This window comes from Lactuca serriola, chromosome 2, assembly GCF_051521515.1.
Source record: "Lactuca serriola cultivar US96UC23 chromosome 2, Lser_US96UC23_V15, whole genome shotgun sequence".
NCBI classification, from domain to species: Eukaryota; Viridiplantae; Streptophyta; class Magnoliopsida; order Asterales; family Asteraceae; genus Lactuca; species Lactuca serriola.
Window position 1 is genome coordinate 125128859 of NC_136409.1, and position 16021 is coordinate 125144879.

At 37.2% G+C, this 16021-nt stretch overlaps 1 protein-coding gene and 2 non-coding genes across 3 annotated transcripts; all 3 read left to right on the forward strand.

Annotated features, from left to right (window-relative positions):
- Positions 1-3245: 3245 nt before the first annotated feature.
- LOC145086761 (antitermination NusB domain-containing protein) lies at positions 3246-5645 on the forward strand. Its single transcript, XM_079024604.1, has 7 exons — positions 3246-3695; positions 3838-3914; positions 4054-4188; positions 4290-4344; positions 4493-4580; positions 4998-5096; positions 5201-5645. The coding sequence occupies exons 1-7, from the start codon at positions 3343-3345 to the stop codon at positions 5351-5353; spliced, it is 960 nt and encodes a 319-aa protein (XP_078880730.1). The 5' UTR covers positions 3246-3342; the 3' UTR covers positions 5354-5645.
- A 745-nt stretch (positions 5646-6390) lies between these two features.
- Positions 6391-6470, forward strand: LOC145090980 (small nucleolar RNA Z102/R77). Its single transcript, XR_013701898.1, has one exon. It is a non-coding gene; the product is annotated as a small nucleolar RNA Z102/R77 (small nucleolar RNA).
- A 74-nt stretch (positions 6471-6544) lies between these two features.
- LOC145090978 (small nucleolar RNA Z102/R77) lies at positions 6545-6630 on the forward strand. The gene has a single exon (XR_013701897.1). It is a non-coding gene; the product is annotated as a small nucleolar RNA Z102/R77 (small nucleolar RNA).
- Positions 6631-16021: the final 9391 nt, after the last annotated feature.

Genomic DNA, 16021 nt, shown 5'->3' on the forward strand with positions numbered 1-16021 from the left:
AGTTCCCTAAAATACCACATATAACACATATTAGCCACTCGAGGCTATAACTTTGTGGACCCTCTGGTCCTAGCTCTGTGGACTCTCTGGTCCTAACTCTGTGAACCTTCCGGTTCTAATTCTGTAAACTCTGGAACATATACAACATAAATCACATAGAAATAATGCGGTGTATCACAATCACATAAACATCATACAAGATACTCTGTCATATAACTCTAATTACCACTCTAGTTAAAGTATAGTGAGAAGACTCACCTCGGATGAAGAACAACTCCTAAAAAACATTACTGCCACACACCGGCCTCCAACTCTGTGCCAAACTCACAATTATCTCAATTAGGAGCTAAGTCCAACCTCTCACTATTTGGGTCTAAAGATAGGCCACCTACCAGCCCATTAATGCCCTGAACCCATTGAGCCCACCAAGGCCCAATAATAAATAGGCCCTCACACAGCCCAAAACCCAAATAAAAAGGCAAGCCCAACTCATGGGCCCAAAGCACATACATATGGTTCTCTGATCCAAGGCTCTATTACGTGAAGCCCGAACCCCAGGCCCAAAACTTAAGGCCCAACACATCACTTAGCCCAAAAGCCCATAGAGGGGTTACGCGGGGCGTACCTCCTTTGGTACGCTCAGCATACTCAAGCATGCACAATTCTGATCGGGGACCTCAGCCCAGTACGCGGGGCTTACTAAGATTACACTGGGCGTACTCTCAGTTTTGCTTAAATCAATTTCTGGTTCTTAATCCGTTAAGACCTTAACTCATCTCTTGGATCTAGACTTCCTAACATCTCCTACTCCATAAAGTTATCGACTTTAAGCCTTTGCATGGCTGAAGAAGTCACAAGCACACAAAACACTTATTCTCTTTACCCATTAAGCTCTTATCTCATGCATAACTTGGATCCAACACCCAAGATCCCATTTTTATGACATTACACCACTAATAAGCTCAAAAGGGGAGGGTCTTAGTCTCTAGAGTTCAGTATCTCATCAAGTCTCCACCTTTTTGGGACAAAACCCTAAAGTACCCCATTAACATACTTAAAACAAAAGAGAGGTAAAGTTTGAAGCTTTATACCTCAAAAGGAAGCTCCCATCTCATATATGCTCAGATCTAGAAGCTTGGACTCAAACTCCTTCTTCTTCAAGGCTTCCACTTCTCCTCAAGAGCACACAAAACTCTCAAAAGCTCTTAAATACACATACAAGCTCCAAGAATGAAGGACTAGGGTTTTGGAGGGTTTGCTCTTTGAGAAAGGTGGCCAGGAATGAGGCCATCTCATTCTTTATATAGGGTCACTTAAAATATTAGGGTTTTCCTTCTATGCCTAGTACGTCCAGCGTACTAAGTGGCTCTTGGTTAAGGAACACACGTATTTGTACGCTAAGCGTACGCATACGTACGCCCAATGTACTTCGCTGCCACACTTCTCCACTTTAGGGACACATCTTGTCAAATCTCAAACTTCCATAACTTCTTTGATATAACTCTGATTTCAAAGATCCTCATACCTACGGAAAGGTGATGAGATGCCTTACGATTCCAGAAACTCGCCACAACCCGAGACTTCCTCATGCCCGGCTCGTGGCCCACGAACCCTATTCATGGACCCTCCGAATCAGGATGTTACACATTAGGGACATGATATGTATTAATGTGCTAAGGCCTTATGGTTATTACCTTTGCTTTAAGACCATTACTTGGATATAGTCCACAAAATGTGTTGAATCTTCATCTTTGTCTGCATCACCGACTCTTTCTAAAGACATTGTTTATGAAAATATCACATTCTTATATAATAGTAATATTATAATATATGTTGTATTGCATCACTTTGTACGTCATCTTCTTTACAATCGAACAATCGATTGTAAATACAATACTAAATGTTGCTCGTGAGTCCTTAGCGAGATCAGTTGTACGCTAACTTATACTATATTGATTGGACATAAAGTAACATTATACATAATAAATGCAACCTGCCAGACCATACTGAGCTAACTCTTGGAAAACGAATCATCACGGCTTTACAACCGTTAATTGACGACTTTGTAAAAAAAAGAAGGTAAAATGGTTTTCTTCTGATGATTAGTGTCATCTTATAAACAAATAATTCAACCATTTGTATTTAATTTTACAAAAAAATATGGATCCATAATAGTTATAAGGATAATGACTTGAAAAGGTAACCAACTATACCCTTTGTACATATTTGGTCACTTAATTTTTTTGGTGCTCTGTTAACCGTTAAACTTGTTATTTTGTTCAAAAGATACCATTATTACCGGGTATTGAAGCTTTAGTTGGTCATGTTGAATTTTCCTGCGAAGCTATGAATTTTCTGGCGAATGCAACCTGAAATCGAACCCTAGGTTTGAGTTATGGCCCTTCATCCATGGGACCTTCGAATACCCATCACACCTCCACCTCTCTCTTCATCCATGACAGATCTCGAGTTCACCATCTATTCATCATCTCCATTAACGAATAAACATCACACATCCACCCGCAACACCTTCGAATACCCATCTTATTCATCATCTCCATTAATGAACCTGCAACACCTTCATCCATGGCAGATCTCGAGTTCATCGATGGTATGTTTCTGGAACCCTTCATCTTCCTCGAGTTCAAACCATTCATACATGGTAAATTTCGATTTGTTTATGTTCCTTCATCTTCCTCGAGTTTAAACCATACAAAAACCCACAAAATCGTTTTTCGGACCTTCAATTTCTGATGAACAAGATGTAAGTGTGTGTGTGTTCTAGAAATCGTTATGAAAATTCGTTTTCGATTTTTGGACCTTCGATTTATGATGAACAAAGAACTCGAAAACTAAAATAGTTTTCAGAAACAGACGAACAGATGACAATAAGTGTTTTTGAAATCGTTTTTAGATATGCAATTGTTCCTAACATCATTTGGCCGGAACACCCCTGGAGAAGACGACCGTAATGACATATTCACCGGAAACCTTCACCCGAGAATAATGATATCTTTTGAACGAAATAGCAAGTTTGATGTTTAACAGAGCACCGAAAAGAATTAAATGACCAAATATGTACAAAAGATATAGTTTTTTACTCTCTCAAGTCATTATTCTATAGTTCTACAACCTTTAAATAAATAAATCTAAAATTATAATAATACATTGATACAAATTAAAAAAGAACGGTACAATTCTTAAGAGTCTACACTATACACATGGTCATGTATCATGCTGCCACAAAAACCCTATTAAAAAGACTTCAAAAACCCCTGTTTTCTTATCCATAACTGTTCTTCTTCATCCCCTCCTCTCGAAAAACCTCCGTGAACTACTACAATGGACACAAGCTCCCTTCTAATACATCAGCCATTACCATGCTCATATATTTCTTCTTCTTCTTCTTCTTCATGCTCGAAACCTAAATTTACTCTCAATTCCTCTCCTTGTTCATCGTTTACTTCTTATCCGTTCGGGAAATGCCTTCGGTGGAATGTCCTCCCGCCAACAACCACCGTGCTCTTCTCTCTACCTCAATCATCACTCTTCCGTACCTCTGCGCTTGCAGTAGAGGAGATTTTGGAAAAATCCACCTTGGAGGATTCTGTTTCCTCGCTTCCCAAAGTGCCTATGCCGAAAATCGATAAAAGCGGGAGGTTTTGTAGTCCTAGAGCTGCCAGAGAGCTTGCGTTGTAAGTCAAATTATACCTCAATATCTAGATCTCATAGAATTTTGAATCTGTTTATGCGTATTCGATTATACCCACCATGAGAATCATTGTTTGATTGATACTAATCTCATTGCTTTGTTTATTGTATGTTTCTAAATGTTAGGTCAATCATATATGCTGCTTGTTTAGAAGGATCCGATCCTGTACGTCTGTTTGAGAGAAGAGTGAATGCCAGAAGAGGTAAGTATTTTATTTTGCTAGCCTTTCTTCATGATTTTGTGTGCTGTTTTAAGCAGAATTAACTCCTTATAAGTTTATGATCCAACTCGTCTACCTAATATCTGAGAGACTAACCATGAAGTATATCTGAAAATTGAAGAACTAGGGTACGAATTTGATAAAGAGACATTGATGGAATACAATCATATGAGCTTTGGAGGACCCCCTGTGAAAACAGAAACAGCTGAAGAAGCCGATGAGCTTCTGCAATTAGATGAAAAAGCCTCTGAAATTGGTACAACACAAATAACATCAACTACAAAATTCTTCAAATTGATTTAACTTCTCATTCTTTAAAAATCTTTGAATAATTTTGGCTTCTGTATTCTATCTCAGAGGCAGAAGTCCTTTCAGCCCCTCCAAAGCTGGTATACAGTAAATTAATCTTGCGGTATGCATTCAACAGAAGTAAAATAAGTGCTGATAAAATTCAACCTCTGAAAACTTAATCCCCTGATTATTATTATTATTATTATTATTATTATTATTATTATTATTATTATTATTATTATTATTATTATTTTTGTCTTCAAATGCAGCTTCACAAGGAAATTATTGGTGGCAGTAGCAGAGAAGTGGGATGATCATGTTGTGGTCATTGAAAAAGTTGCTCCACAAAATTGGAAGGTTTGAACCACCTTGCCACTTTTGTCCCCAACACACTATAACCTGTTCTGTTCTGTCCTGTTTCGCAGTATAACCTTTTTGGGAGAGACAAAAGTTGCACTTTTTGTCCCATATAATATAATCAACATTGGTGCAATGCATGTCAAACACAGTATAATATGTTCTGTTTGGCTCTACTTTTTTGGATGTTCCACCTTTTTGAGTGAGAGAAAAAGCTGCAAATTTTGTCTCATTGTCTAATGCATGTCAAACACAGTATAACATGTTCTGTCAAGATCCACTTTTTTGGAATCCAATATAACCTCTTTTCATGTTCCACCTTTTTGGGCGAGACAAAAAGCTGCAATTTTTGTCCCATTGACATCAACTCACTCCGATACATGTCAAACACAGTATAACCTGTTTTGTTTTGTTCAGAATGAACCAGCAGGAAGAATCTTGGAGCTTTCAATTCTCCACCTGGCCATGTCTGAAATCGATGTTTTGGGTACACGTCACCAAATTGTGATAAACGAGGTTCATTTCTTCATACCCTTTTAAAGTTCTTATTAACCCTTTCTTATAACAACAATCAATTGATTTAAACATTTTTGGGTGTTTATTTATTTATTAATATAAAGGCAGTAGATCTTGCAAAACGGTTTTGTGATGGATCAGCACCCCGGACAGTGAATGGATGCCTGAGGACATTCATAAAGGGCATAAAAGGAAATAGTGTGGCTCTTGCACAAGATTTGGAGACTAAAAAAGAAATCATCTCAAATGAGTTGTAGAATTTATACTCTTTTTGAGTTTGAGATAATGCCAAATACCAACCAGAATATATAGACTTTTTTAGTGAAGTCTTGTTGTAAGAAAGAGGAGTTGTTGTGAACTTGTTTGCAAAGTGGTGTGTGGAGGATCAACACCTAAAGAGAACGCATTTCTTCGTGTATCTAAAACGGCGTTTTTTTGATGACATATTTGTGTATGATATAATGTTTTTAGGTTGGAATTGGATATTTTGATGTTAAAAAGAACTTGCATTTGGCTTGTATTTAACATGTAGTATAATTTTTATTTTCACTTGCATTTGACCTTATATGTATGTGCTATTTCTTTTTAACTAAATGGATTGTATGAAGATATAATCATTTGAACTATAATATTGACGTGAAAAAAATGATAGATATTTGTGAGGTTAAGCATTGGAGATGACCTTAGAAAACTGTAAACCACACTGCGAAAGTTCTAAACCGTTTTATATGGTATGGTTGGTTTTTTTCCATTAGGATACACGAAACCTTGGAAAACTTTAACCCTAAGTTATATCTATCTATACTTATAATGGGCCTTCCGAAGTCATACGGTTATAGATAAGTTGATATTTCGAACCATATTGATTTGAAACATAAGAACTTTCGTATTCTTGTAACTAATGACAATTAGTAATTTCCTTTCCCTCACTTTAATTTCCTTTTAAAAACTTATTTCATATTTTATAAAACATATTTTCCTTAGAGTTTCAAGTGGTCTCACAACCCTATTTCATTTGATCCTAACTCTATGAAAATTCCTTACAAATTCCAAGTCGAGACAAATGGTTAGCAACAAGATAGATGTGATTTCGCAAATATTCGGTTAATCAGACGTTAGACTACCATTTTAATCATTTTGGTTCAAATCCATAGTTCTCACCTTCTCTCAATCTACTTATTTTAGTATTTTATGCGTTCATTGCTCATTGATTCGATGTGCATGAATCATGAACGACTATAACTATATTTACGATATGTGCTTTGTTCTCGTTTTTTTAAATTTTTTTCGAGCTTGAAATGATGATAAATTGTTTTCCTTGTTGATTTGACTGCCAATATGATGACAAAAATGTATTAGCTCTATTTGATATCCCTTGATTCTTAATGTGATTGAGTTGGATTTTTAAGTTTTTGAAATCTTACAACATGTTTGTTCATTTGAACATAGAATGAAATGATGATTAATAAGATTATCTATCAGTTTGATTTGTCATCAAAATGGCGAAATAAGTATTAGTTATGTTTGATCGTTCTTCAATTTTGATTTTATTTGTTTTCACTATGATCTTTTTACATTCTTATCTATAATCTTATATTAACTTTCCTTTTATGGTTTATGATGTTTAATTGATGTTTTTGACTTAATGTGATTGAGTTGAAGTTTTTGAAATCTTATGGTTTTTATGTCTTTCAAATCTTACGATGCTTTTGTTAATTTGAAGGGAGAATGAAGTGATGATTAATAGACACTTTGTTGGTTTGATTTGTGAGCATGATGGCTGAATAAGTATTAGTTTTGTTTGATTTTATTTGTTTTTGTAACAACCTAAAGATAAAAGATATAAAATTTGGGCTTTCAATGGTTTAAATATATTATTGGACTTTTGGAACATTGAGCCCCTATCCCAAGAAAATAACTTAAAACTCAATTATTGTTAAAATGAGGATTTAATGAAACATCTCTTACATATAGTGATTTTAAAATGATTTTAAATTAAAGTTTCTATCCCAAAATCAAAGTTCAAATTTTAAACATATGTGGATAAACATTTGGTCCCGATTCAGGTTTAGTTTAAAACATAGTGATGACATTGATGAGTTTTAGCCATATGAACATTCCTATGTGCACATGCAAACCCTAATGCTTGGATCTAGGTTTCTCTAATTAAACATGCTTTGAATCCAAGACTTCTAATGACTAATTAGGTATAAGAACAATACAAAACCAGAACTAGAAGTTTACCTTTGAATATCTTGTTTGATCTTGTTGTATTAGAGCTCTAAAGTCACAATTGTCACTCCTCTAATGGCTTACCAACACCAACTAGCAAGGAGGATGATTTGAGAGAGAGGAGAGGGATTAGAAATCGGCCAAGGTTTCTTTGCTTTAGCATAGGTGTCGATTTCCCTTGCCCTAGGGGTCTATTTATACTTGTAAGGCTCCTAGGGTTTCACCCTTAAACCCTAGTTGGATAATCTTTCCTTAAAGCAATCCAAATCCTTTCCATGATAATGCCTTGGACGATTTGTGGCTTATCCCAAGCCCTAGAAATCGTCCAACCCTTATCCCTTAAGGATTTACAGCCCAAAGTGCAACTATCAAACAATTGACAGTTTATACCCTCTAATTTAATTAATCTCTTTAAGTCACCAAATTAATACTAATTAATCTATGACTTATATTAATCAAATAACAATATTATTATTCCTTATATTATTCTCATAATATATTAATAATATCTAATCTCTCATAATAAATCATCCTATCAAGTTGCTATGGTGAAGGCAACCCAAAAGGACCATGCACAATCGGGTCAAATACTTGCCTAATATAGTTGCAGCCTTAGACACTATTCCAACAGTCTCCCACTTGGATAAGTCTAGTAACTATATGCACAAGTACAATCCGATTCGCAATCGTAGCTCTCAAAGACGCTATCAAACTCTGATCTAATCAATCTTGTCATTTAGATAAGGGATCGTACAGTCCTCTGTTAGATATCATGCCGACAATTCTATGGAATAATTTTGTCTAGCATTTTGGTTTCTCGATCTCTAATTTATTTGACATAGAACTTAATCGAACACATCAATTCAGTTCTGACCGGGCCCGGCACATAAGTCAAATCAAATCATCGAGCGGCCGAGATATCGCTTTTACCCTCTTGGGATAAAAGTAACAGATAAACTTCGACTTATATGCATTTACTTATTCATTAATCAACTATACACAACAATGCGTTTTATAACATCGAGTTACCAATGTGTTTTCGCATTATCAATGTACAATCAATTAACAAACAACAAACCATATATCTAGGTTTTAAGACTATATGATATTATCGTCTTGCGATCACCCTTTTTATCGTATTCCATAAGGTGATTCCAACAAGCGCGAGTTTGTTCCAATGCTCAAAACTAGTTCATAAGCACTCATGAACGTCGCAGCAATCTTTTTCTATGTCTAATACCATTTAGACAATCTACGCACCAATTCATGACAATCTTCATTCATATCTACTTCCAACATATGAACGATTGTGGACAATTTGAATAATTCGATTATTCTTAATAAACTCAATTATTATGGAAGTCAAAACATGCAAAGAGAAACAATAGTTAAACAATTAACATAAGACAGTAACATTACTCATAAATAAAACTCCTTTATTTAATCATCAAATGTTAATTACATTTATCTATTACACGTTTCTAATACTATCTAATCTATGCTAATATCATCTTTCAGCCCAATACTCCTAGCATGCTGCAAGTGCTTAACCCTACTCAGTCCCTTCGTAAGCGGATCTGCTAGGTTATCTTCCGACGATATCCTCTTCACTACGAGTTGTCCTTCTTCTACACGATGTCTAATAAAGTGATATTTTCTGTCGATGTATCGAGATCTACCATGATCCCTTGGTTCCTTGGTCAAGGCAACCGCTCCTTCATTATCACATAAAATCTCCATGGGCTCCTTCATGGCAGGTACAACTCCAAGATCACCAATGAAGTTCTGCAACCATATCGCCTCCTTCGACGCTTCGATCGCTGCAATGTACTCTGATTCGCATGTTGAATCAGCTACGGTTTCTTGTTTGGAACTTTTCCAAGTTACTGCTCCTCCATTCAGGGTAAAGACCCAGCCCGACTGCGAACGGTAGTTGTCCCTGTCGTTCTGAAAACTGGCGTCACTTTACCCTCGCACCTTCAAGTCATCACTCCCTCCGAGGACTAAGAACCATTCCTTCGTCCTCCAAAGGTACTTAAGGATATTCTTCACAGCAATCCAATGGGCTCTGCCAGGGTTCCCTTGATATCTACTAACCATGCTCAAAGCAAAGGCTACATCAGGGCGAGTACAAGTCATAGCGTACATGATTGAGCCAACTGCGGAAGCGTATGGAACTCGGCTCATTTCTGCTATTTCAGCTTCGGTACTCGGACTTTGAGTCTTACTCAACTTGGCATTACTTTGTATCGTTAATTCTCCCTTCTTCGAGTTTTCCATACTAAAACGTTTTAGTACTTTCTCTAAGTAAGTGTTCTGACTAAGTCCTATTAGTCTCTTCTTTCTCTTACTATCCTTATTCCCAAAATGTAAGAAGCCTCTCCGAGGTCCTTCATAGCGAAGCACCTCCCCAGCCAGGACTTAACCTCTTGCAGAGTCGGGATGTCGTTTCCTATGAGTAATATGTCATCGACATATAGAACGAGGAAGCTTACTATACTCCCAATGGCTTTGACATATACACACGATTCATCTTCGCTTCGTACAAATCCAAACTCTTTGACTTTCTCATCAAAGCAAAGATTCCATCTGCGAGACGCTTGCTTAAGTCCATAAATGGACTTCTCAAGCTTACACACTCTATTCGGATGCTTCGGATCCACAAACCCCTCTGGCTGAGCCATGCAAACATCCTCAGCCAACTTCCCGTTAAGGAAAGCGGTCTTGACATCCATTTGCCAAATCTCATAATCACGAAATGCGGCAATAGCTAGCATCACTCTAATAGATTTTATCTTTGCAACTAGTGAGAAGGTCTCTTCATAGTGAACTCCAGGAGTTTGAGTAAAGCCCTTCGCAACCAATTGCGCCTTATATGTGTGTACTTTTCCATCCACGTCGGTCTTCTTCTTGAAGATCCATTTGTACCCAACGGTCTTACGTCCGGGCACATTATCAACCAAATTCCAAACTTGGTTATCATACATGGATTGGATCTCGCTATCCATTGCCTCTTTCCATTTTGCAGACTCCGGGCCTGCCATGGCTTCCTTATAGCTATTAGGTTCATCAAGGTTTATTAGTGTACCATCACTAATATACGTGTCCCCTTCGGTAGTAATATGAAAACCATAAAACTGGGGTTGAACTCTAACTCTTTCGGAACGTCTAAGAGGTAAGGACTTGTCAATCGGTTCAACCGGAGTTTCCTCCTCGGGTTGAGTGCCAGCGGTAGAGGTTCCTTCATCTATCGACTCTTGAATCTCTTCAAGCTCAATTTTCCTCCCACTGTCTCCTTGGCCTATGAGTTCTCGCTCTCGGAAAACTCCTCTCTTCGCAACAAAGACAACATTGTCCTTCGGTCTATAGAAGAGATATCCAAAGGATTTCTGCGGGTAGCCGATGAAAATATATCGCTCACTACGAGGTTCAAGCTTGTCGTGAGTATCTCGTCTTACGAAAGCCTCGCAACCCCAAACCTTGATATGTGCTAACGAGGGAGCTTTCCCTGTCCACATCTCGTGAGGTGTTTTGGCAACCTTCTTAGTAGGGACTCGGTTAAGGATATGGGCGGCAGTCTCTAAGGCATACCCCCAAAAAGAGATTGATAGTGAAGCACGACTCATCATAGAGCGAACCATGTCCAACAAGGTTCGATTACGCCTTTCTGCCACACCATTCAATTATGGTGTCCTAGGTGGTGTCAATTGTGAAACTATTCCACACTCCTTGAGATAATCGTGGAATTCAAGACTTAGGTACTCTCCTCCTCGATCGGATCGAAGCATCTTGATTTTCCTGCCCAATTGATTCTCCACTTCATTCTTGAACTCTTTGAACTTTTCAAAAGTTTCTGACTTTTGCTTGATTAAGTAGATATACCCATATCTACTATAGTCATCGGTAAAAGTCACATAGAAGCAGTTCCCATCCTTCGTGGTTGATCTAAACGGTCCACATACATCGGTATGTATTAGGTCCAATAGACCCTCACCCCTTTCACACATACTTGTGAAGGGTGACTTAGTCATCTTTCCAAGTAAACAAGATTCACATGTGTCATCTTCCCTAAGGTCGAATGACTCCAACACTCCATCCTTTTGGAGTTGGGCTATGCGTTTCTTGTTGACATGTCCAAGACGACAATGCCACAAGGATGCTTTATCCATACTATTGGAAGAATCTATGTTCAAAACATCATTTCCTAAGTTATTAACAGTCATAACAGTTTCATAAATTCCATTACACGGTATTGCTTCAAAATAAAAGACACCATTTAGATAAGCCAAAATAGAACCATTCTCATTATTAAAAGAAAATCTAAAACCTTGTCTAAACAAACCATGAAATGAAATGATGTTTCTAGCCATTTCTGGCGAATAGCAACAATTGTTCAAATCTAAACTTAAACCATTCCTAAGCACTAAAGAATACACTCCAATCTTGGTCACAGGCGACGATCTTCTGTTCCCCATGATTTGATTAATCCTTCCATGCTCCACATACCTATTTCTTCTTAGTCCCTGCACATTAGAACAAATGTGGTAACCACAACCGGTATCAAGAACCCAAGAAATAGCATGAGATGAATCGTTGGATTTAATTGTGTATATACCTGCGAAAGACGGCTTGATCTTTCCTTCCTTGATGGCTTGAAGGTACTCTGGGCAGCTTCTCTTCCAATGTCCTATCTTGTGGCAGTGGTGGCACTCTGTCTCCTTTGGGTTTGGGCAGGGCTTAGCAGGATCAACTTTGGTCCCACTAGAAGAGGCACCATCTCGGGCTTTAACCTTGCGATAGTTCTTAGATGAAGCCTTCCTCTTCTTTCCCTTTCCTTGTCCAATAGCCAAAACAGGAGCATCGGGTGGATTGGGAGTTGGTGCAACAGACTTGTCCTTGAAGTTGCTCTCAGCGACCCTCAAGAGACCTTGGAGTTTGCTTAGGGTGACCTCCTCTTTGTTCATGTGGTAGGTCATCCTAAATTGATTGTAGCTTGGAGGCAAATAGTGAAGCACCATGTCGACCGCCAAGTCTTCCCCAAAGTCAACATTCAACTTGCGAAGGCGGTCGACATACCTTTACATCTTTTGCAGGTGCACGGTAAGAGACTCTCCATGACCCATCTTAGCGGAAATCATGTTAGTGAAAATCTCATAACGCTCTTGTCTCGCGTTTTGGTGGTATCTCTCCAATAAGTCTTGGTGCATCTCGTACGGGTACATGTCCTCATAGGACTTTTGGAATTCGGAGTTCATAGTGGCTATCATGATGCAATGTACCTTCGTTGCATCACGCTCGTGAGTTTCAAAAGCGGTCATTTCAGCCGGAGTAGCGATTTCAGGGTTGATTTTCTCGAGCTTCTCATCGAGGACATACTCCTTATCCTCATAGCGAGCAATAGTGTGAATGTATCTTATCCATTCGCTAAAGTTCGTCCCATCGAAGGTGACCTTTTGACAAAGGCTCATCAATGTGAATGAACTAGCAGCATCGTTGTTTGCGTTCGACATCTACAAATAGAAAGGACAAAGATAGATTAGAATATGAATCCCTAATTATCACCCAATAAGAAAAATTAGGGCTAGGATCCAACAACAATATTTACATATTAGAAAAAGGATGTCGTAATCTAACATGCAAATAATTTGAAGGTAAGTGAATGACGATTCACTAATTCTCCACCATAAAACATAACTTTAAGTTCTAAATGAATTTGAGAATTCCTAGGTTTAGATGAGATTCATTGAAACTTTTCATTGACATGTTTAAATCTCGATATGCCCCTCTTGTTTGTGACTGGGATACCGAGGATCACAAAGCGGGTGTGAATTACCATGCAAATTCACATGGTGCCTTCATTGTAACGATCACCTATTCGATGTGCCGGTAAACCACACACGCTCCATCGAACTATGATAAACAATGAATCACCCTTTGCCACCTTCGCTTAGAACCAATTAGTGTGTCGGTAAAACACACACGCTCCAGTAACTTCTTAGCAAGGTGCAAAGTGTAATTTCATGGGATTGCATCAATTCACTTTTCCTAAAGTAACTAAGATTGGGAAATTTTTTGAAAAACATGTAGTTACTTTGTATTTCATATTATACTTTTAATGAGAGGATGAGGTTACCCTATCCTACCCGTTCGGCTAACGACCCTCCACCGATTAAGCAAGCGGTGGGTGTGAGTGTACACCCATTAAGTGTCATTTTATAGGCCGCAACCTTATACCCACCTTATATATCGGCTTCGTGAATGAGGCCTACTAACGGTAAGACTAGCATTTTAGTTATACATACATACATATATATATATATATATATATATATATATTAATCTTGTAATATTATATTAGTATAGGGTTGTATTTTAAACTTGTAAAATTCTAGGGTTTGAAATTTAAATTGTCTAAATTAAACTTTTAATCACAAAACATAAATTTCAAAGCTTGAGGACAAGTTTTAAACATTTAAAAACATGGAGGATCAAATAACAAATAATCTTAATTAACAATTAATTCCATAATTATCCATATTTGATTTATTTAAGGATTTCTTGCAAAATAATTTACCAATTTAATCAAAATAATTAATCAATTATCACATAAGGAAATTAAATATTTTATTAATTGATAAATATCTTTAATTAGATCAAGATTATAGTCATATATATCAAAAAATCAGATTAGGGTTGATCTAATATGATAAAGGCAAGTTTCCATAAGATAAATATAAAAAAATCCCGAATTTGGCCCTTCCTGACGCTCAGACTCGCCGAGTGCCCAACTGGACTCGCCGAGTCAGGCCAACTCGCCGAGTCCACTATGGGACTCGCCGAGCCCATGACTCAGAAACACAAAATTCGAATTTTGCAAGTAAGATTCAAACAAACAAGCAACAATTTAATAGAAACCAATCTAGGCTCTGATACCACTGATGGGTTTTAGCCATATGAAAATTCCTATGTGCACATGCAAACCCTAATGCTTGGATCTAGGTTTCTCTAATTAAACATGCTTTGAATCCAAGACTTCTAATGACTAATTATGTATAAGAACAATACAAAACCAGAACTAGAAGTTTACCTTTGAATCTCTTGTTTGATCTTGTTGTCTTGGAGCTCTGGAGTCACAATTGTCACTCCTCTAATGGCTTACAAACACCAACTAGTAAGGAGGATGATTTGAGAGAGAGAGGAGAGGGATTAGAAATCGGCTAGGGTTTCTTTGCTTTAGCAGAGGTGTCGATTTCCCTTGCCCTAGGGGTCTACTTATATTTGTAAGGCTCCTAAGGTTTCACCCTTAAACCCTAGTTGGATAATCTTTCCTTAAAGCAATCCAGATCCTTTCCATGATAATGCCGTGGACGATTTGTGGTTTATCCCAAGCCCTAGAAATCGTCCAACCCTTATCCCTTAAGGATTTACAGCCCAAAGTGCAACTATCAAACAATTGACAGTTTATACCCTCTAATTTAATTAATCTCTTTAAGTCACCAAATTAATACTAATTAATCTATGACTTATATTAATCAAATAACAATATTATTATTCCTTATATTATTCTCATAATATATTAATAATATCTAATCTCTCATAATAAATCATCCTATCAAGTTGCTATGGTGAAGACAACCCAAAAGGACCATGCACAATCGGGTCAAATACTTGCCTAATATAGTTGCAGCCTTAGACACTATTCCAACAGACATTACAATCAATCTTAAACCATAGGTAAGACTACAACATTACATCTAATATCATCTTCTAAATATCTAAGCCCCCTTCATCTTTAACCTGAGCAACATGCCAAAATATAGCGTAAGACATGGGAATGCCTCGTGAGAATCCATGAGGTCAACTCTTCGAGAGTAAAGGATGATGGTGATCATCCATACTTAAAGTTGAACCTCCAAAATAGTTTAAATCAACAAAACATTTCAATACCCTTATAATGGGTTCAAAACAATATCGCTGACTAGGGAAAATATATCAACACATTAGCTTCACAACATTAGAAGGAACGCAATGCATATGCGCCTAACGCATTTCCCATGTTTATCCCAGTCCATCTCAGTCCAATACACGTCGAACATAGTATAACTTATTCTGCTTTGATTTTCCTTTTTGGAAGAGACAAAAGTTACGGTTTTTGTCCAATATAATTATCATCTGGTCCAATGCATGTCAAACATAATATATCATGTTTTATCTGGATTCACCATCTTGGGAGAGTTTTGTTCCAATGAAATCAACCTTAGTCTAATGCTTTTGAAACATAGTATAACCACTTTCATTTTGTTCAATCTTTTTAAGCGACATAAAAAGATGCAAAATTTTCCCATTAACATCTGCATCAGTTCAATTAGTGTCAAACATACAAACACTATATAATATGTTATGTCTAGTTCCACCGGATTGAGTGAGACAAAAAGTGGCAATTTTTTGTCTCGTGGACATCAACCCCATTCAAATACATGTCAAACGTAGTATAATTTGTTTTTGCCTTATTCTATCTTGTATCACCCACTTTACATATTCTTATAAATTTTGTTCAAAATGAACTAGCTGGTAGTATCTTGAAGCTTTCTAAGATGCAAAACTTTCCCATTAACATATGTCTTAGTTCAATAAGTGTCAAACAATTTAATACGTGTCAAACATACAAACACTATATAATATGTTATGTCTAG

Bases quoted from the DNA above. Each gene is read 5' to 3' on its own strand.
- LOC145086761 (XM_079024604.1), top strand. From the start codon at position 3,343: ATGGACACAAGCTCCCTTCTAATACATCAGCCATTACCATGCTCATAT. The intron at 3,696-3,837 runs GTAAGTCAAATT...TCTAAATGTTAG, and splicing joins GCTGCCAGAGAGCTTGCGTT to GTCAATCATATATGCTGCTT. The intron at 4,189-4,289 runs GTACAACACAAA...ATTCTATCTCAG, and splicing joins TGAAAAAGCCTCTGAAATTG to AGGCAGAAGTCCTTTCAGCC.